Here is a 21,669-nt window from a genome sequence, read left to right as displayed (position 1 = left end):
GGAACCCTCCTTTATTGTCCCACAAGACACCCGCCTCTTTGCTGCCGCCTGCCAGGCACTCCAGAGCCAGTCCACCTGGGCCACCTCACAGACTTCCAGGGGTGCCCACACTGGACTTCTGGCTGTACCTTCCAAAGAATTAAGAGCTCAAGGCCTTTGCATCAGCTGTTCTCTCTGTCACTAATTGCCTACTGGTGGACCCCTGTATTTATCTTGGTGTCCACTCCTAGTCTAATGTTTGATCCCTGGGTTTACCCTGGTCTGCACACCTAGTCTAATAGTGGACCCTTGTGCCTATGTTGGTCTCCACTGCTTAGTCCGACGATGGCTCCCTGGGTCTGTCTTGGTCTCCACCACCTAGTCTAACGGAGGGTCCCTGTGTCTATCTCCCCGGTGTCCATTCCTAGTCAATGGTGCACTCCTGGATCTATCTTAGCCTGCGCTTCTCATCTTCCTCATCTAATGGTGCATCCCTGTGTCTGTACTTGTCTCCACTACTGAGTGATGGAGGATCCCTGGGTTTACCTGTGCTAACAGTGGACCTCTGGGTCTATCACGGTCTCCACGTCCTATTCTAAGGGTGGATCCCTGGATTTATCTCGGTCTGTACTCCTACTCTAATGCTGGATCCATGTGTCTATCTTGGTCATCACTAAGGGTGGATAAACTCAGTGATTCACCATTAAACTAGGAGTGCAGACCAAGACAGACCCAGAAAGCCTCCGCTCACCTTCCCCCAGCTCCACTGGGCTGGTCACCTGATCAGGAGCTGCCCTGAGATGTCCCCGCTGGGGAGTCTGTGGTCTTAGAGCTCTCTCAGCGGTTGCCTGGGCCTGGGCCTGGGCGGGGTGCTGCGCCTGGGCTGGGCGGGGTCCTAGGGAGAGGAAGGGGCGGGCCGCAGCTCTAGCCTGGGGCCCCTTCTGAGAAGCTAGGAGAGGGCAGGCTCCCCGCACCCCCACCCCACCCCACCCCCCGACCCCCGGGTGTGTTCGTGTGAGCCCAGGGCCAGACCCTGGAGTCTGAATCCTGCCCCCACGACCCGGGGTTCCCTCACTGAGGACCTACAACATCGATACCCACCACAGAGGGCCTGACTCACAGTGACACAGGTGGGGGTTCACATGTGCTACTCACCGAGAACACCTGGCCTGGGGGAGGCCTGGTGGTGGGAGAGGCGGGGGCAGAGGGCAACGCCTGCGCAAGGCCCTGGAGCGAGACTTTCCGCTCTGCCGGCTTCTGCCCCTCGGGGATTTGGGCTTCCGCGGGGTCGGCCCCGCCCTCACCCCTGGTGGGCGTGTCCGGGCCGCCCCGCCCCCGCTGGCCCCTGCGAGGCAGTCCAGCCGAGCGCCGCGGAGCGCGGGGATGCGCGGGACAGCCGCGACCCTCCGCCGCCGCAGGGCGAGGCCCGGGGGGCGCTTGGGGGACGCCACCCCCGCTCCGGGGAACGGCACAGGTGAGGGCCGAGGCCGCGGACCTCGGGAGGGGCTCTGCGCCCATTTCACAGACGGGGAAGCTGAGGGGCGGGATGCACAGCCCTTGCCGGGAGCGTGGGGGGTGGCCCGCCCTGCAGCGGGGAGGCGCACCGCGGGAGGGCAAACCTGCCCGACCCTCTCCTTCCGCCCCGCGGGCGCCCCCGCGGAGCCGAAGCCCGGCGGTGAGCGGCCAGAACCAGGCGGCGGCGTCCAGCCGGCCGCCAACCCAGGTGCGCGCCCTTTCCCAAGAGGGCCCCCTTCGTGCGGGGGATGTCAGTGCGACGGACGTGAGCGAAACGAAACTGGCCTCACCTCGGGGAGGTGCTCCAGCTGCTCGGCTAGCTCCCCAGCCCCACTGCAGGCGGGGAAACTGAACCTGGGAGAGGGGAGCGACTGCTCGGGGTCCTGCGGCAGCCGAGCCTGGGCTGAGGCTCCGGGGTCTCCGGAAGGAGGGGTTGGCTGGCTGTTATCTTAAATGTACGATTTCGACATTGTTCTGTAGGGGGTTCACCTCCCTGCCCGGCTCGGGGATGGGGAATGCGGCTGAAATCCCGGGTTCGAATGTCGGCCTTTGTTCCTTGAATCCGTCTAAAATCTAACCCATTTGGAAACACAGGTGAACCCGGACCTTGAGCCCCAGATGTTCCCGGAGGCTCACATTACGGCACACTGCCGGCCCCTTCCTTAAGCCTGAGGGTCTCTGCACCCCTGTGCCCCAGGCCAGGCGCTGAATTGTGCAGGTGGAAGCTGGGCCTGGAGGAGCAGGCTAGCATAGGTCACGCCCTGCAGCCAGTCAAGCTTAGAACAGTGACACCTGCCACCTTGGCAGGAATGCCGCTCTCTCTCAGATGGGGAAACAGGCCCAGGAAAGTAAGTGGCAGAGCCAAGGCTTGTGGCTTGGTGGTGCGCAGGCTGAGACCTGAGACCTGCCCCTGGTATGGTGGGGTGGGTTTATTTTCTTGACTCCCTCGGGCAGCCTGATGCCCAGTCCTGAATGTGGCGTTTTGCCCCTGTATGTGAAGAGGACGATGTGTGTGCAGGTTGTGCAGCGCTGCCTGGGGAGCTGAGTGTCCATTGTGAGGTGGAGGGACTTGCCCAAGGTCAGCCAAGGACAGGGAGGGGGAGGCCCTGGCTGCATACAAAAGGCTGTTTGCAGAGGACTGTCCTGGGGGAAGGAGGGTCTCAGAGTCCAGTTCCTGCCCTCTGGCCTGCCAGGCCTGGCCCCAGCCTTCTCCCAGACGTGAGTCCCCAGGGGTCCCAGCCTGTGAGTCCTTCCTGGGTATTTGGGGTTGGAGTCCACCCCCCCCGCCCCCCAACCTGGGGTGCGTCTCTCTATCTCTGTGCCTCAGTTTCCCCAGGTGCTAAGTGGTGGGCCCTGTGTACCTGCCCCGGGCTTGTGGACAGGCCGGGGGAGCCAGGGAGGGCCCAATGCAGCCCCCTCACATGGTTCTGCTCCAGGGTAATGCTGTTGTCCAGTGTCATCCACTCCTCTGCCCCAGTCTCTTGGGCTGTGAAATGGGCACACACCTCTCCTTGTGGGGCAGTGAAGTGATGGGTGTGGGGGTCTTTAGAGACAGTTTGGCACTGTCTAAAACACAGCAATGGGACGGGTGTTTTTCCTGCAATCTGTATTGGGCATATTATCCTGCTCTTCCTAAGGGAGGTATGAGAGTCCAGACAGACCCAGCGTCCGAGGAGTCTCCCCTCATCTTCCATGCGCTGCCAGGAGGGGCAGGTGGGAGGATGCTGGCTGGGTGCAAGGCCTTAAATCTTATTGAATGGCTGACTGAGAGGCCACCCGCCTACTCCCCTTAGGCCCCTGGCATGTCCCTGGCCCTGTTCCCAGGGCAGCTCCAGCACTCCCTGATGGAGCAGATTGTCCAGGAACACGGCCTTACAAGAGGAAGAACTCAGGGTTCCAGTGAACAGAGGTGACACTCCCCCATATCCCTGAAAGGGGGCGCAGGAGGACTGCTGGGTGGGTGAGGAGGTGCTCTGTGGGCATCCTCTTGGCTTCACTCCTGCAGCCCTGCTACACAGCCCATTTCACGGAGGAGACCAAAGCCCAGAGGGAGTGGGTGGGAATCTAAATGTGGCCTATGTGCCCCTAAGGCGTGGCTCTGCTCTCCCACCAGGGTACAGGCAGAGCTACTGGATGAAACAGACTCCCTGGGACCTCGATGTTCTCCCCTGAGAGATTTGGGTTGGGGGGAAGGTGTGCTCTCCCTTTGTTGTAATTAACCTGGTTATGTTCTGGAGGAGAATGTATATTCCACTGGTGTGAGCTGACCTGCTGTCAGCGGATTGCCTGGCAGACCCGGGTCTGGACTGTAGCCAAGTCCAGGGCTGCAGTAGCTCTGAACTCTACACCTGCCTCAGGACACCCAGCCAGGGCATGGGCCTCCTGCATGTGGCTGTCCCCTCTGCTGGGGTCTTGGGGGGGGGGGGCCCACTCTCCGTAGAGTACCAGTGTATACGTCACTCTTTTAAATTTCTCTTTGAGAAATTCCTCTTGAGAGTTCCTCTTTCCATTTGGGGAAACTGAGACTCAGAACAAGGAAGCGACCTTCCAGTCCCACAGGGACCCAGGCCCACTGTGGGCTGGTCCAGTGGCCTCCTTCCCCCAATCTCCCCCTGTACCTGTTGTCCACAGCCACGGCCAGCATAAAAGGTAACTTATTTACCTGGTCGCCAGCGGATGAGGTCAGGGTTTGGGGGCTGTGTTGGCTGCAGGAAGGAGGATGGGAGGCCTGTGGTCCAAGGTTCTAGATAAAAGATTAACAAGCAAGAATTGTCCTCATCCTCACTGGCCAGGCAGGCTGGGGGAGGCAGGGGCTGGAGGGACAGGCTTTCCAGGTCAGGCCACGCACCCCTGTGCATTAGGGGGTGGGAGAGAGCATAGCCTGGGGCTGGGGAGTGAGATGGGGTTTCGGGCACACACCTCATGGGCAGGTCTGCCTCTCCACTGTCTAGGGAGCCTATTGGGTTTGCTTTTGGTTTGTATCTTGTTTGCATCAAATCTATTCCCTTTGTTTTTTCTGTTGTTTTTCCCTCTTTTGAGATTTATTTGTACGTAGTAAAAAACATGGGGTCATAAAGGGTGCAGAGAAAAAAATGCACCAAAGATTGAGGGGTGCAGGGGTTCAGCCAAAGGAGGGCAGGGGAAGTGCAGCATCCAGTGTCTGGCCGCATGTGGGCAGGGCCAGGTGCCAGAGCTGGGTGGGGCTGGAAGGAAAGGACAGCTGGGCGTGGGGGTCCTCTTCAGGGACCAGGCCTAGGAAGGGTATACAGGACAGCTGGGTGTCTGGCGGGGTTTTCAGCAAGGGGTGGAGAAGGTGGGATTTGCCTCCTAGACACCACGTGTGGGGAGGGACTGTTCGGGGCCCAGCTAGGGGATCCGGGAGTCTCCAGGCTGTGGAGGGTGCAGTGAGGAGTGTGAGCAGAGGCTGGGCTTGCAGTGCTTAGGGGATGTGGTCTCTGGGGCCAGCTGGTGGCCCCAGATATTTCTTGACATTTCTTGAAATATCCTTAGAAGATGGGTAGACTGAAGCCCTCTTAGTACCCTGAGGCTGTGCTACCTTCCTGTCCCATCCGGGCTGTGTGTCACAAGTCCTGTAGAAAGGTCTAGTGGGGGCCCTGCCAGTGCACACCTGGGACCTTCAACAGGTCTGTGGGCCTCAGTTTCCTCATCTGGCAAATGGGCCCAGCCTGAAGTGTTTGCTGGTCTTCCAGGCCCAGAGAAGGGCTGCAGGACATCCTGTTCGAGTCTGGCGAGGGTGGGGTGGGGTAGGGGTGGAAGATAAAGGTGTCCTGGGTGTCATGGTCATGGGGAGGACTTGGGTCAGGGTTTGAGGGTAGCAGGTGCAGGTGTCCTGGGTGCTGTGGACTTGGGGTTGGGGGTTTGGTTGAGGTATTGAGCCTCCTCCTAGGGGGTGTTCCTGAGCTCCTGGGCACAGGTTTAAGGTCTCTACCAGGTGGTCCCACTCCTCCTGTCATTTGGGAGGCAGGTCACCCTAGTTTGCAGGTGGGAAACTGAGTCTGAGCAAGGCGAGGACCAGAACCAGGACCAGGACCAGGACCTGAGGCTAGAGGTGGTAGAGCAGGGTCAGACCTGGTGGAGAGGGGCTGGGGGGGGGGGGGGGGCGGGGAGGTGGTTCCTAGCCGAGCAGGCTCACTTGGCTTCTCTGCCTTCACCTCTAAGCCTGGTTGGGCTCTCAGATTTACTAGGGGTTGAGCTCCCTGCCTCCCAGGTAGGGGAAGGTTCTGTGAGGTGCTCAGTGCAGGGAGGGGCCATGGGCAGGGCTCACCCCCCCCCCCCTTACCTCAGACCTTTCATTTTCATTTCTAAAAGAACACCCGTGCAAACAATACACCTACGCTAGAAGTCGGGGCTCCCTGCTTCTGACGGGCATGAGACCCCTGTATTGGCCGGCTGGAAATGCAGTGTGAGGCCACAGGTCTGGGGAGGGAGGCCATGACCGCGTTTAAAGCCCTCCATTCGTTCAGAGTCTCTCGGGGGCCCCTCCTGCCCCCAGCTGCGCAGCGTGCCTAGTTACGGCAGCGGCATTGGGGCTGTGCCTCCAGTCCTCCCGTACCCTTCCCTTTCCCTTTCTTGTACCACGTAGGCATCTGCAGATCAGGCCTGTTCCCTTTCTGTGGCCTCCCCCCTCATCCTCCCACCTTGATGAGGCTCCAGGAGGCAGGACAGCCTCTGGGCCTCTTGGGGGGAGGGGTAGTGCTTTCCTTGAAGATGCGTGACCTCCTTGAGTGGTGCTGTGTCACAATGAGAACCTCGCCATAGCGGAACCCAGCGGCAGTGCAGGATGTGGCTGTTGACAGCCGGGCCCTTTCCCCACGACAGTGGTGGTTTCCTCCCTGGGGCTGGGGCTGGGGCTGGACGTCGTCTCAGTCAGCCCCGTCCTGCCCACCGCAGCACTTACAGGTGGGGAGGACCCACCTGTAAATGCTCAACCAGCTGGCTAAGTGTAGTTTACACCCAGACACGTGTGGCTGCAGAACTGGCCTGCTGCCTCGTTTTCTGGAGCCTTTTCTCCCGTCTGTGACTCCCCATGCCAGGGCCATCTAGGCTGGTAATGCCGAGTCTGGGCTGGGCCCTGGGTAGGGAGCTGGGTGGCCACCGCCTGGGACTTGGCAGGCCGGCTGGGGCATATCAGGCAGTCAGCACTAATGCGTGAGGCTTTCTCCCCACATTTTAAATGTTTTCAAACATACCACAGAATTGAAAGAATGTATAACCACACCCCCCCCCCCCCCCCCCACCGCCAGCTCTGTCCTAACCTTACCTTTTCACTAGGTTTCCTCACACAGCTTGCCATTTCTTTGTCCCTGCCTCAAGGCATCTTACTTTTTTGATAAAGTTCTAGCGGCATCTTTAAAAGACGAATGCACGTTTATGCCTTCCTCCTTTCATTCACCGGGTGCTGGTGCCGGTGCTTGGCAGACAAGTGCCCACAGAGCTCTCACCCTCGCTGATCCCCCCGCAGGGCCTCCCTTCTCTGAGGGTCGTATGGGGCTGGGGAGAAAGAAGGTGCTCAGCCGTGGGAGAAGGAGAAGTGGTGGCTCTAAATTGGGGACTGGGAAGTGTTGGTTGCCTGGTGCCACTGGGGAAGGGGCCATGTGGCTGGCCCGTGGCTGCCCTGCTGTCTACCCAGTTCCAGAACCCCAGTCCACTTCCCTGGCTGGAAGAACAGCACGTGTCCACGGATCCTGAAAAAGAAAAGAGGTCCTTCCTGGGGGAGTGCTGATCACAGCTTTCAACTGTTAGGTTGTTCGTTCATTCATTCCCTCATTCGTTCCTGCTTTGGATTCATTAAGGGCCTATACTCTGGGATCAGAGTTGGCATCCCTCTGTACTACTGAGTCCTGGGCGACCCAAGGCCAGTGAGGGTAATCGGGAAATGTCCGACTAGGGGCTCAGGGTGGGTGCTGTGTCTTCCTCACCCTGCCTCCCTGGGCTCCCAGCTCAGGGTCCCCACCCCTTCCTGCCTGCAAGCACCTGCCTGTCCCCTGCTGCAGGGCAGGACAGCCTCTCAGGTCCTCCCTGCCGTTCCCTCTGCCCTAGGGGTTATCCCTCCCCCACACCCTCACCAACCTGGTGGGCTGCTTTTTGATCTGGACCAAGCTAAGAAGCCGAAAGTAATAACTTAGGTTTCAAATCTACATTTCTTTAATTGAAATAAATATTTCCCCTGAACTTTTCTAACAGCTTTATTGAGGTATAATTCACATGCCGTATAATTCACATGCCATAAAATTCACACATTTGGATTGTACATTTAAAGTGTACAACTTGAGGGCTTCCTAGGTGGCACAGTGGTTAAGAATCCATCTGCCAATGCAGGGGACACGGATTCAATCCCTACTCCAGGAAGATCCCACATGCCACGGAGCAACTAAGCCCGTGCGCCACAACTATTGAGCGTGTGCTTTAGAGCCTGTGAGCCACAACTGTTGAGCCCACGTGCCACAACTACTGAAGCCCACGCGCCTAGAGCCTGTGCTCTGCAACAAGAGAAGCCACGGCAATGAGGAGTAGCCATCACAAAGAAGAGTAGCCTCCCCTGACCGCGACTAGAGAAAGCCCGTGTGCAGCAACGAAGACCCAACACAGCCAATAAATAAATTAATTAAAAAAAATAATAAAGTGTACAACTTGATGGCTTTTAGATATGTGAGCCATCACCGTAGTCAATTTTAGGACATTTTCATCACCCCAAAAGGAAGCCTGCATTCCTTAGAGGTCACCTCCCAACTCCCCCACTCCCTGGCCCCAGACTACCACTGATCTGCTTTCTGTCTCTCTGGACTTGCATATGCCAGACAATTCATATGGATGGAATCATATAATACGTGGTTTATTTGTGACTGGCTTCATGCACTGAGCGTAGCGTTTTGAAGGTTCTTCCCTGTTGTAGCATGTCAGTTCTTTACTCCTTTTTATTCCAGGTAATAGTCCATTGTCTGGGTGGACCATATTTTTTGTTTTAATATTTTTTTAATTTTTAAAAATTTATTTATTTATTTATTTTATTAATAATCCTCACAGTAACACTATTAGGTAGATTTTATTTTTTTTTAGGTGGAAGCATTTAGAATTTGAAAATATTTTAAATTGTGATAATGTACCTATAACATAAAATTTACCATTGTACCCATTTTTAAGTGTCCAGTTCAGTTGTGTTAAGTGTATTCACATTGTTGTAATCCAATCTCCAGAACTCTCATCGTCTTGCAGCTGAAATCTGCACCTAATAAACCGTGACTCCCCACCTCCCCCTCCTCCCTAGACCCTGACAACCACCATTCTACTTGGACCATATTTTATTTATCCATTTATCAGTTGCTGGATATTTAGGTGGGTTCTACTTTTTGTCTATTATGAATAATGCTGCTATGAACATTTGTGTAGAAGTTTTCATGCAGATGTGTTTTGCTTTCGCTTGGGTGTATTACTAGGAGAGGCATTGCTGCATCATTTGGAAATGCTCTGCAAAACTGTTGGAGAAACTGCAAAGCGGCTGCCCCGTCTACGTTCCCAGCTGCAGTGTGTGAGGGCTCCAGTTTCCCCACATTCTTGGTACACCTGTTATCATCTGTTTTTTTTTCATATGTCTTTTTCATGGTGGGTGTGAAAAGGTACCTCCCTGTGTATGTGATTTGCATTTCCCCGAAGCTGATGATGCTGAGCATCTTCTCGTGTGTTTATAGTGGCCATTGCTTTATCTTTAGAGAAATGTCTGTTCATATATTTTGCCTATTTATAAACTGGGTTGTCTTTTTATAATTCAGTATAGTTATACATTCTGTATACAATGCTTTATCAGATAGATGATTTGTAGATATTTTCTCCCACTCTGTAGGTTATCTTCATTTTCTTGATAGTATCCTTTGAAGCACAATTTTTTTTCATTTTAATGAAGTCCAGTTTATCCATTTCTTTTGTTGTTTGTATTTTGGTATCACTGAGAAACCATTGCCTAATCCAAGGTCAGGAAGATTTACCCCTATGTGTTCTTCTAAGAGTTTTGTATAGTTTTATCTGTTATGTTGCGGTCTTTGACTCATTTCTGTACATGATGTAAGGAGAGGTCCAACTTTCTTCTTTTGCACGTCAGTATTGTTTTCCTGGTACCAGTTGTTGAAAAACTATTCTCTTCCCATTCAGCTGTCTTGACACCCTTGTTGAAAGTCAGTCGACGGTAAATATGAGTTTATTTCTGGAGTCTAAATTCTTGCATTGGCCTGTATGTCTGTCTTTATGCCAGTGCGCTCTGTTTTCATCACTGTAGCTTTGTGGTAAAATTTGAAATAAGGAAGTATCAGTCCTCCAACTTTGTTCCTCTTTTTCAAGATTGTTTTGTTTGGTCTATTCTAGGTGTTTTTGCATGTCCTTATGAATCGTAGGATCAGCTTGTCAATTTCTGCAGAGGGAGCAGCTAGGATGCTGATAGGGGTCGTGTTGAATCTATAGGTGAGCAGAGGAGCCTTGCCATCTTAAACCGTGTTATGTCTTCTGACCCATGAGTATGTGATGTATTTCCATTTATTTCATTTATTTAGGCCTTCTTTAATTTCTCTCAACAATGCTTTGTAGTTTTCAGAGTTTAAGTTTTGCATTTCTTTTGTTAAATTTATTCCTAAGTCATTTATTCTTTTTGATGCTCTTGTAAATGGAATTGTTTTTTTAATTGCATTTTTAGTTTGCTCATTGCCACTGTACTGAAATACAATGGATTTTTGTGTGTTGATCTTGTATCCTGCAAACTCGCTGCCCTCATTTATTAGTTCCCACGGATTTGTAGCAGATTCCTAGGGATTTTCCAGATACAGGATCATGTCATCTAAGAGAGAAGTTTTGCTTCTTCCTTTCTGATGTGAATGTTGCTTAATTTCCTTAATTAATTGCTCTGCCCCCTGGTTTGGGGCCGTTTCCTTTTGTTGTTTCTTTCCTAAGAACCACTTTTTTGGTTGTGATGTTGTAATGTCTTATATAAGTGCTGTTTATGTAGGAAAGATGCTGTGTTGCATGTGTGTTGCAAATACTCACCCTGCCTTGTTCTGCTGTGAATTAGGAATTTTAAGCTCGGCGTCAGCCCTGTCTGTGGGTGCCCTCTCTGTCTGCGGGTGTTGGGCAGGTGAGCTGCCTCTCCAAGCTTGGTTGCTCATGTTAAAGTGGCGGTAATAACGATTTCTCCCCTGCTGTCCCCTGCAGACGGTTGAGTGCTGCGTGAGGTCAGGAACTGGGGTCCTTCTTGACCACATGTTTCTATCAGACTTGGGTGGCTATGGTTAGTGTGACACTAAGGATGGACACCTGCGGGCGTGCAGTTTACGTGGCGGCCATGGCCCAGCACACTTCCACCCCTGCCACCCTGAGCGTGCCGTCCAGCCTTGCTGTGCTTCCGTGTCCCCGTCTGTGAGGTGGAGATGGCTGGTCTTCCTCATACGGCTGAAATACAGTGAAGCAGCCGCGAGGTGCCCGTGTTGTCTCTGCTGTTCCAGATGCCAGCACCCCCTCCCTGCTTGGGACACAAACCACAAGGACCCCCCAGGCTCACCTCCTCCCCTCAGCATTTCAGCCTGGGAAGGCCCTCCCAGGTTCTTGGTAGGGCAGAGCTAGGGGGTGCACTAAATGCAGCTTGGCCAACCTTAGCCAGACACTCTCCCTCATTGTTGCTGCACACAGCGAGGGTCTTGGGCAGCCCTGGCCTCCTTGAGGGCAGAATGCAGGACTGAGGCTGAAGCCTGGCTCTGCCACTGCCCTGTTAACACCCTCGCCCTAAGTGGGGCAGGGCCAGTGGGGCCGTGCAAGGGCTGATTGACTTCCTTGAGCCTCGGTTTTCCCTCTGGACAGGGCTGGCTGTGCACAGACATGTGAAGGGCTAACACAGGGTGTGGGAGTACATGTGTGTGGCCCTCCTGAGTGACAGCCACCGCTTTTGGGCAGTGCAGGCGTGCTGTCCCTACAGCCCATGTGAAATGGGGTACCATGCATTCCACAGTGGATCCCCCACGTGGGTGCTTCCAGGTGGATGTGGATTTTGGAGGACTCTCCCTCCCACTGCAGATGTCCTGGGTGTATATTTTGAAAACAGAGCCCACAAAGTTTGCTGGTGAATTGGTTGCGGATTGAGAACAAGAGTCCAGGTAGTACGTTCCAAGTTTTGGGGCTGGAGCAAGTAAAGGATGGAGGGCCTCGTGGCTGACATCAGAGTTACAGTGGGGGAGGCCAAGTGGCGAGCAGGTTGGCCAGCGCAGCAGCTTGGCTGGTGTGGCAGGCCGAGTGGGCTTTACGACCCCTGTGCCTGGTGCCCAGGGGACAGTCCTCGCTGGAGGTATCCCGTGGAGGACAGCTGAAGGGTTGTCTCAGGTTGGTGTGGAACAACGGGGTCCTCAGCCTGGGCAGTGCCGGCCTCTGTCCCAGTCCCCACCGTTGCTCCCATCTAGGCCTCCGTCTGTGTGGAAGGATTTGGGACGTGGGCGCCGCCTCTGGTCAGTGTTGCCACAGGCACAGGCCGGACAACGAGCTTAACGAGTCTCCCTTTTGTGCTCAAATTCAGAAAGTTCTGGAAAAGCAGAGGGAAGAGCCTCTTGCACTCAGGCACCAGGAGGTGTGGCTTCATTCCTTCTTTTTTTTTTTTTAAATACATTTATTTATTTATTTGTTTATTTATTGGCTGCGTTGGGTCTTTGTTGCTGCACACAGACTCTCTAGTTGTGGCGAGCGGGGGCACCTCTTCATTGTGGGGCGCGGGCTCCTCATTGCAGTGGCTTCTCTTGTTGCGGAGCATGGGTTCTAAGCATGTGGACTTCAGTAGTTGCGGCTCATGGGCTCAATAGTTGTGGCTCACGGGCTCAATAGTTGTGGCTCACGGGCTATAGAGCGCAGGCTCAGTAGTTGTGGCGCATGGGCTCAGTTGCTCCGCAGCATGTGGGATCTTCCTGGAGCAGGGATCAAACCCGTGTCCCCTTCATTGGCAGGTGGATTCTCAACCACTGCGCCACCAGGGAAGCCCCTTCATTCCGTATCCTTGAACACCGGAAACAACTCACACACCCATGAGCAAACAAGGATGTCCGTACAACGGAACTCTGCTGCTCTGTAAACATGGACAGCCGCCAGCACATGCAGCAGGGCACCTCTCCCATCACTGTGCTGAGCAAGGGAAGCCAGACACAAAGGACACAGGACGTATCTATCACATGTGTGTGTTGAGAAGGGAGGCCCAGAGCCTCCCTGTGTGGTTCCAAATCCCTGCCCTACAACCTAGGAGCTGTGTGACTTTGGGAAATGATTAAACCACCCTGTGCCTCGGTTTGCTCTCCTGTCAAGTGGGGAGGTTTCTGTGAATTGATGAGTTAATGCACGTAGAGTGTTTGGAACAGCGTCCAGCACACGGTAAACGCTGTGTGTGTGCCGGTTGTTGTCGTCACAATTTTGTAAAAATGCTTGTGAATGCCACTTTATCCAGAGTGTCTCCCTGTGTCCTTATATAAGGACATCACTGTAGCGTTTCGGGATAGCATGGCTGGCATTCATGTCAGATGTACTGTGATTAACTGCACTGGCCCCCACAGCTGGAGATGTGGATGTAGACAGTCATCCTGGTGTAGAAATCCTGGCAGCAGATACATGACTACTTCCTTTGGCTAAATTCTCAGATGTATACACAACATAAAGCTCTTAATACACTTTACCAAACTCCATCCAGAAAGGTTTGGATCTGTGTCCCCACCAGCAAGTCTGAGAGAAGTCACTCCCAGGCCCTTGCTGACTTCACACATGGATTTTTTTTTTCGTTTTTGCCAAGTGGAGGAGTGAAAGATTAGCTCTCCTTTGAATTAGTGTTTCTTCAGTTACTATGAGGGCAAGCATTTTCTCATGTCTCTTGGCTACTTGTATCTCGTGATTTGCTTGTTCACACATCATTCCATTCTATTTTACTTGGATGTTCAGCTTTTACTGATGTGTAAGATATCTTTACAAATTAAGGGTGTTGAACTTTTGTCCTATATTTTGCAAATATCTTTTCCTAATTTTTTCATCTAAGTTTGTTTGGTTTTTAGTTATTGGAAAGTAACAAAAGTTTATGTTTTTTACTTTTCATGAAATTACATCTGTTGATCTCTCTTCTTCCTTTTCTTCCCCTTGATTCTGCCTTTTGAGCTACACTTGGATAATAATTGTCCTTTTGCTTTTATTGTCTTTAGACATGTTTCTTTTATCAACACCGTGGTCTTCAGAACATCTAGATTTCATGTAATGTAGTTCTTCTCTCCCTTTTGTTCCCAGGCCACTGGCCACGTGAATGCCACCCCCTGTCCTCTGGGTGGCTGTGTGACCTCCAGAGCATCGTGTGGTCACGGGGTCAGTGGCACCTGTCCCGGGTGAGGGCTCCGGCAAGCCCCTGCCTTCCAGGGTGGAGTCCTCATGCTGCCTCTCCTCTCTTCTCTCCTAGGCGTGTGTGTGCACGTGCAGCCACCCCCGCAGGGCACCTTCCAAGTACTTCGTGGGGATGGCACTTCTGTGGGGACTGTCATCATGTTCCACTGCCCCTCGGGCCACCAGATGGTGGGGTCTGGCCTCCTCACCTGTGCCTGGAAGGGGAGCATCGCTGAGTGGTCTTCAGGGACCCCCATGTGCAAGAGTGAGGCCCATCCCCCTTGAACTGCACCCAGCTCAGCAGCGGCCCCTGGGAGCGGGGCGGGGGGAGGGGGGATGCTGGTTTTGTCACGTGGATGGCATGGATGTCCACAGAGAAAGTTCCATGGGCCTCTGTGTAGGGTCCTTTTCGCAGTGCCGCTGGTCCCTTGGGGTTCCATGTCAGCAGTGTAGACTCAGGTCCTAGCAGCTGTGCCAAGTTCTAGCTCTGCCGCTGACTTGGCCTGTCATCTCCAAGAAGTTCCTTGTGCTGTCTGAGCTAGCACTTTATCTGTTCAGCAGAAAACTACGTTCCTTCCTACACAGATGCCACAAACCTTAGTAGGATATTCCATGTGCCAAGAATTCTAGAACTGGGGAATAGGACTGCCTGGCCGTGGGGCCCCAGTCTGGGGGAGGAGATGGTTTTCTAGATGTATTTGTCATACAGGGTTTTGATAATACCCAGCACAGCATTTTCCAAAGTGAGGATACATATGTTGTGTGAATGTGTATTCTGCATTGAAAAGGGCTCTATAGTCAATATAATTTGGAAAAGACTGGGTTAATAGGCCGCAGGACTTCTCAGAGCCTTGAAAATACTCAAGTGTGGTTGAATCTCTGAGAAGGAGAGTGTCTGTTAGGATTAGACTCCAAGAGGTAGAAAACCCAAGATAATGGGGGCTGTGAGAGTTTTTCTTGCCGTGGCCCTCAGAGTGGGCAGGCCTAGGCTTGTACGGCACCCCATGGTAGGGAGCTAGGCCCCTGCCATGTTGTGGCTCTGTTGGGCGTGACCTCAACTGCATAATCCAGGCAGTTGTTACAGGATCAGGGCAAGGCAAGGAAGGCTCTTAGGAGTTGTCTCACACCTCTCCCCGCTGTTCACCACTGGCCAGAACATGGTCGTGTGACCACATGTAGCTGCAAGGGAAGCTGTGAGATGTAGTCTTCAGTCTGGAGGCCAGTGTCCAGCTAGGGCAGGGGCACTAGGGGCTGGGGAGTGTGATCAATGTCCACTTCAAGGGAGAGTATGCAGTGTTGTTCAAATTAGGATCCTGGACCCTGATTCCTAAGAACATCCTCTAGAACCTGATAGCACTAGTTCTTGGCATGTAGCTAGTTCTTGGTCACACAGCTGATAATGTGCCATAGGCCCTTTGACCCCAAATGCTGGCACTTTCCTTGCTTTTGCACCTTCCTGGAAAGTGACCTGAGAAGGCACATAGGCCCCTGTAGGGTTCTGCCAACTTGAGGCATTGCGAAAATAGACCATGTGTTGTCTGCTGTCCCTCTGGTCTCAGGGGCCCAGACTGCAGTGGGTGGGAGCCAAGGGGACCATCACTGAACTCCCTGTCAGCACTTCTCCCAGTGTGCCACCAAAAACTCCTACACACCCTCCAAAACCCTGCTCAAACATCCCCTTCTTGGGGGACAGTCTGACCTGATAGCCCCACCCCTACAGCAATTTGCACAGACCTTCACCTCAGCTGCCAGTGCCTCCCTGCCTCCCCCAGGGAACAGGGCTCCCCATGGGCAGGCTGGGCCCAAAAGCTGGTCTGGTCTCACTTGCAGCCGTGCCCCCCTACGAAACCTTCGGCTTCAAGGTGGCCGTGATCGCCTCCATCATCAGCTGTGCCGTCATCATGCTCATGTCCGTGGCCTTCCTCACCTGCTGCCTCATGAAGTGCGTGAAGAGGAGCGAGCAGCGGCGATCTAGCAGGTGGAGAAACCCGGCCCTGCGGCGGGGCACCTGCTGGTCACTCCTGGGCTCCTGGGGGTGTCAGGGGCGGGGTGCTGGGATCTTGGCGCGTTGCTGCTCGCAGAGCATCGAGCCCGTGGAGCGCACGTGGCTCGCTCGCTTGGCCTTGCGACAGACAGGTGACAGACACACGGGGGCTTGTCTCATTCTGCAAACTGCGCACACGCGGTGTGTGCTCTGCTGTGTGTGGGTGTGCACGGCCGACTCTACAACGGTTAACTAGGGCCTGCACATGGCGTCTAGCCCACCTCTCTCTACTTTGCTTCACAGAAACTTACCCTTTTTTTTTGGTATTTTTAAAATTGTCGAAAAATATTTACAACATAAAAGTTACCATTTTAACCATCTTTAAGCGCACAATTCAGGGGCCTTGGTTACCTTCACAGCTCGATTCACCTCCAGAACTTTCCACCGCCTGTCTTTGGAAGTAGAGTCTCCCTGGAATTTATTCATCACCCACAGCTGCTTTCTCCCAACGGCAGCGGGGCTGTGTAATATGCAGGAAGTGTGTGGCCCTAAAATACTCACCGTCAGCCTTGCAGAGGCTTGCGGGCGGTGTCCTGGGCACACACGCACCTGAATGTCCTTCCCCCATCTCTCCCCAGAGCAGCCCAGCTGTGGCTCCAGCTGAGAGGCGAGGACTTGGAGACAGTGCAGGCTGCCTACCTCGGTGTCAAGGGCTTCAACAACAACAGCAGCAGCGGTGGCGAGTCCAGGATCCCGCCCATGCAGGCGCACGACAACCACAGCTTCACCACGTGGGCATGGGCAGGGCAAGGGGGTGGCGGGGCGGTGGTGAGGGTAGAGGGGCCCCAGCTGGGCCAGAGAACCTGAACCCTAAGGGCACCCACAGTCCCCACCTGCTGCGAGCCCAGGCTCCCCAGGGCTTCAACTCCCATCCCTAAGACAGCGGCTGATGGTCTTTCTAGCACCCGTGCCTGACCCCTCCTGCCACCCCATGTCCTTGTCACCCCTTGTCTAGAGAAGGAAGCTTCTGGGCACAAGTATTACCCTTCACCAGGACCCACGGTGCCCTGTCAACTTGCTCTCTCCTCCCATCTCCCTCCCTGCTCCTCTGTCAGTTTCTCTCCTTGTCTCTCTTTCAAAACACGCACACATACACACACACACACTTTCTATAAACCAATACAAGGACATTTCTTACATACTTTTTTTTGACTCAAGGAGTCTAATCTTGGCTGTACGTGGACTGCAGGTAGAACATCTCCCAGTGTTGTCCCTAGCTTTGAGTGAGCACCTTCTGACCCAGGATCACGGGGCTGCCTGGTCTCTGGCAGGATGTTTGTCCTTGGCAGTGTCGCCTTTTGCGGACTCTAGGCAACGGTCTCCTGCAGACACCGTGCCCTGGACTGTCCTGGCGTCCCTGCATGACGGCACTTGGGCAGTGTCTCTGGTGCAGGCGCCCTGTGGGTGGTGCTGGTGTGAATCACAGACGTGGGTCAGGCTGTCCCACTGCAGGCACGAGGACTGGGTGCTCTTAAGAGGCTGAGAGGAGTCCATTGTCAAGAGACAAAGAAGGGACTCTGCTAAGGGTCACTGTGCTGCCCCCATGACCTCTGACCTGTGGCCTTAGCATCCAGGGATGATCCAGCCAGAATCAGTTTTGGCCCTGGAGGTTACAGCGTAATGATTTTTATTCCGTTGCGATTCTGTTACTCCCTCTGTGAGGAATGAAGATGAGTTGTTTTTTCATTCCTTTCCTTTTCGTTTTGTTTTGTTGCTGTTTGTGTATCACTCTGAACTCATAGGTATTCTTTCCTCAAACTTTATTATGGGGGACTTTCACGAATACACAGAAGCAGAGAGAACAGTGTTACGGGTCTCTTGTCCCCGTCTGCTGTCCTTGGGTCACCGTCCCCCTGCACCATCTGGACCCGTGCTTCCTCTGGGCCCCAGACCTGCCTTGATCAGAGCCCTGTTGTGCTGCGTCCCGATCTCCGAGCGCCTTCTTGCTTGCACAAGGTGTTCTGGTACGTTCGGTGCTTTCTCTGGCCCGCCCCGGCGTCGCAGCCTGCTCCTTTCTTCAGCCTGTCCCCACAGGACCCTCCCAGGGAGCCACGTGCTTCCCTCAGCCTGACGCCTGGCCGTGTGACAGCTGCGCACACCCCGTTTTCCTGCCTTGTGCAGTGCGCACCGTGGCAGGGCTCACCTCCTGGCCCTGTGGAGGCGGTGCGGGTCGATGGCCTTGACTAGGCCCGGAGTACAGGTTCAGGGAGTGCCAGCCATTGTGAATCCCGCTCTTGATCCTGGCGCGCACGGGAGGAGACCGAGGCGCTGGAGGTGGTGGCCTGTGCAGGCGTGGCGAGGGTCCGTCTGGTCCCGTGTCCTCACTCAACGCGCGGCGCCTGGCTGGCGCCTGGAGTGGCGAGGCCTGTGGGAAGGAATTGATTTCCTACCTCCTTCCCTTGGGCTTTGGACACATGTTAGGCCTGCATCGTGATGGCCACGGAAGAAATGCCGCTGTGCACGCTTTCCACCTGACTTGACATGTCATTGTGTTGCCATGGTGGTCCGAGGCCCCTGGAGCTTTGCTCCAGATACTTCGACTCAGGTTTGGGTAAATGTCTGTGCTTAGAGCTGTTTTTCTTTTTTGAGATGACATTTTGGGACAATCCTAGGAACACACTGTTTAGGCCAAATAGTCTAAATATTTTTATTACCAAATTTTTTCTCCAGGAACCTGGCGCTAGTTGAGTCATTTTTACAGCTATACCGTCGCTGAGTGTTAATGGTTTGTTTTCCATCACTTACTTCACAGGCGTGAGTTCCATAGGTGGTTTCCATCAGCATTTCTTTGGTTAACATTGAGAGAGAGTGCTTTCTCCATACCTTTGCTTACCAGTTGCGTTGCTGGTTTTAGTCACTCTCAGTGTGCTCTGCTGAATGGCCTGCTGCTGTCTTCCTCATCAACGCCAGGAGCTGTGTGTATGTTGTGGAAGAGGTCCCTACCTGTCACTTGGCTGCGAGCACTTTCCTTTTGTTTCAGTTGTGTTGGGGTGGTCTTGCTAGTGCACGTCCTTTGTATATAGTCACATTCCCTTGGCAGGTTTCGAGACTTCTCCATCACCCTCTGCCCCATGGCACCCTCTCCCCGTTATAGACCTGTGACACACTGTCTTGTGTCTCAGTTGGGAAGAGGCCCAGTGGAATAGGGGAAGGAATTGCTGCCTCTCTGGATGTGCCATCCTAGGCGAGGCCCAGATACCCCAGTTCTCCCACTGGTTGGTGGTGAAATTGCCTTTAGTAAGGTGAGTTTTGCCTCTTGACCTTTTATATCATAAGTGCTTCCCAGAACTCACATTGTGCCAGGCACTGTTCCTAGCTTTTCCAGGTATTACCTGTTCTAACCATAGGAGTGGGCACTCTTCTCATCCCATGTTAAGAAACTTGTCCAGAATCACACACAGCTACTACGCATGGAGCTAGGTTTGATCTTAGGCTGTCAGGCTCCAGAGTCCATGGACTTGCTCACTACACTGACTTTCCTCTCCACTAATTGATTCATTCATTCATATATTTGTTGAACCAACAGATAACTTAATTCCTACTACTGCCTAGAGCTTTTCTGAGAACTAGGTGGGGCGGGAACATAGATCTGGGAAAGCTTCGTGGAATAAGTGATGCCTGATGTGAACAGACTGGGAGAGCCTGTACTGGGGGTAAGGAGAGAGACAGCATCTGAAGGGGAGGAAACAGCCAGGCAGCCTCAGGGAGCAGCGTCCAGTGTAAGTGGGAGATGGGAACAGGGCCAGGTGGACAGGGGTGGGGCCAGGGTTGCTCAGCCTAGAGGATGGGTGGGTTTGTAGCTTGGGGGCTAGGGGAGGCCACAAGGGAACTGAAGATGTAGAAGGTGGGAGATCTGGTCCCAGACTGCCAGAGGAAAGCCTGGCAAGAGTGAGAGTATCCTCCAGAATGTTCCTGGGGCCCCAGAGTCCCTTCTCTGCCTAGGGCATCCTGGCCCACATAGTTTAGGCACACTCTGAATACGCTCACTTCCTCTACAAAGCCCCAGGAAGCCCCTTCCCGCCCTTGGAAGGTGGGTGTGCTGCTCCTGGAGTCATCCACCGAGTACGAGTGAGGGGCCTGAGGCCTGGCAGGGGCACTGATGGAGCAGCCCCCCTTGGGTGCAAGGCAGGAGGAAACGGGCCCTCCCTTCGGGGAGGCAGTCTATCCCAGGCCCACTGAAGACCGGGGCCCGGGTACCCAGCATGGGGGCAGAGTTGGGGTTAAATGGGGTCCCCACTCTTCCCCCAAGCTCACACCTCCTCTTCCTGCAGAGACCTTGGTGAGGGCACCAGAGAGCTGGCCAACAAAGCCCGAGGCATTGACAAGGACCCCTGGACCCCCAGTGGCCCCACCAGCTCACCCCACGCCCAGGTGATGGTGCACACAGCAAACCCAGGGCAGATGCTGCCAGCCTCCAGGCCAACTGTGGGGATGCTCAGACAGCCTGCAGCCTATGTCCCGGGGTGACTGCGGCAGAGCCGGAACCCGCCCTTCACGCTGGGAGAGCCAGGCTGACCCCACCAGCCAGCCACTGCATCTCGACGTGTGTCTAGCTCAAGACTGGTCGGTGAAATCAGCTTCCGGGTTTAGAGATCCCTCAGGGCATTGAGCTGGGGACCCGATCGAGGGGCGTCCTGTCCCAGGGGAGCCCACCTGTAGTGGTTTTTATAGATAGCCTTCCTTGAAACCACCACTGAGGGTCACAGAACCAGCTGCGGCCACCCTCTAGTCAGGCTCTTTTGAAGAGACTGGGGGACATTTTAAGCACATCTAGTTTTGCATAGCAAAGTGGGAAGATGACAGCAGACTTCTCAACAATTGCAGCTGGCTGCGTTGTACTTGCAAGCAGGGACCCAGCTGGGGTGGTGCATCGGTTATCTGGAAAGTTGTGGTAAGGGGTATGAAATAAACAATTCTTTGAAAAGCAACAAAGGTAAAAATCACTGTGTCAATTTTCAATCCCTGTGTAACAAAGGGAGTGTAGTAGCATAAAGCTGTAATTCCTTATTGTTACAGCTCAGGGTTCCAGGTTTTCAGGCTCTGCTGGGCAATGCTCACTGGGGCTCCTCCCATGTGGTTGTGGTCAGCTGGTGGCACGCACTGGGTCATATCAGAGGCTGGCTGGGGGACTTCCCTGGTGGCACAGTGGTTAAGAATTTGCCTGCCAATGCAGGGGACGTGGGTTCAGTCCCTCATCCGGCAAGATCCCACATGCCGCGGAGCAGCTAAGCCCATGCGCAACAGCTACTGAGCCTGTGCTCTAAAGCCCATGAGCCGCAGCTGTTGAGCCCTTGAGCCACAACTACTGAAGCCCGTGTGCCTAGAGCCTGTGCTCCACAAGAGAAGCCACCGCACTGAGAAGCCCGCTCACTGCAACGAAGAGTAGCCCTGTTTGCTGCAACTAGAGAAAGCCTGCACACAGCAATGAAGACCCAACGCAGCCAGTTAATTAATTAATTGATTTTTTTAAAAAAGGCTGGCTGGATTGCTGCCAGGTGTCAGCAGAGACCTCGTGGGGTGGGGGCCACCTCGAGTGGCCTGGGCCTCCTCATATCATGGCAGCTGGTTTCCTCAGTGAGAGTTCCGAGCGCAAAGCTTACCTTTCAGGGCCTCAGAAGTCACCCTGAGTCACTACTGCTGCATTCCATTCAATGAGGGGAGGCAGTTGGACTCCACTTCTCTCCTGGGTCAGTTGGACTCTGACTTCCAGCCTTCTGAGATTTGGGGTGTGATCTGTCTGGCCATTGAGG

The 21,669-nt window shown here is 54.0% G+C and overlaps 1 protein-coding gene across 1 annotated transcript; it reads left to right on the top strand.

Annotated features, from left to right (window-relative positions):
* The first annotated feature begins 1,357 nt into the window (after nucleotides 1–1,357).
* On the top strand, nucleotides 1,358–20,824 carry SUSD3 (sushi domain containing 3). The gene is made up of 5 exons (XM_057723311.1): nucleotides 1,358–1,453; nucleotides 13,952–14,140; nucleotides 15,706–15,853; nucleotides 16,498–16,650; nucleotides 20,191–20,824. Exons 1-5 carry the CDS (start codon nucleotides 1,363–1,365, stop codon nucleotides 20,384–20,386), a joined length of 777 nt encoding a protein of 258 aa, XP_057579294.1. The 5' UTR covers nucleotides 1,358–1,362; the 3' UTR covers nucleotides 20,387–20,824.
* Nucleotides 20,825–21,669: the final 845 nt, after the last annotated feature.

Source organism: Hippopotamus amphibius, chromosome 2 (assembly GCF_030028045.1).
Source record: "Hippopotamus amphibius kiboko isolate mHipAmp2 chromosome 2, mHipAmp2.hap2, whole genome shotgun sequence".
Taxonomy (NCBI): Eukaryota; Metazoa; Chordata; class Mammalia; order Artiodactyla; family Hippopotamidae; genus Hippopotamus; species Hippopotamus amphibius.
The sequence above is the reverse complement of the archived record's forward strand: the minus strand, read 5'-3'. Positions and strand labels throughout refer to the sequence as shown.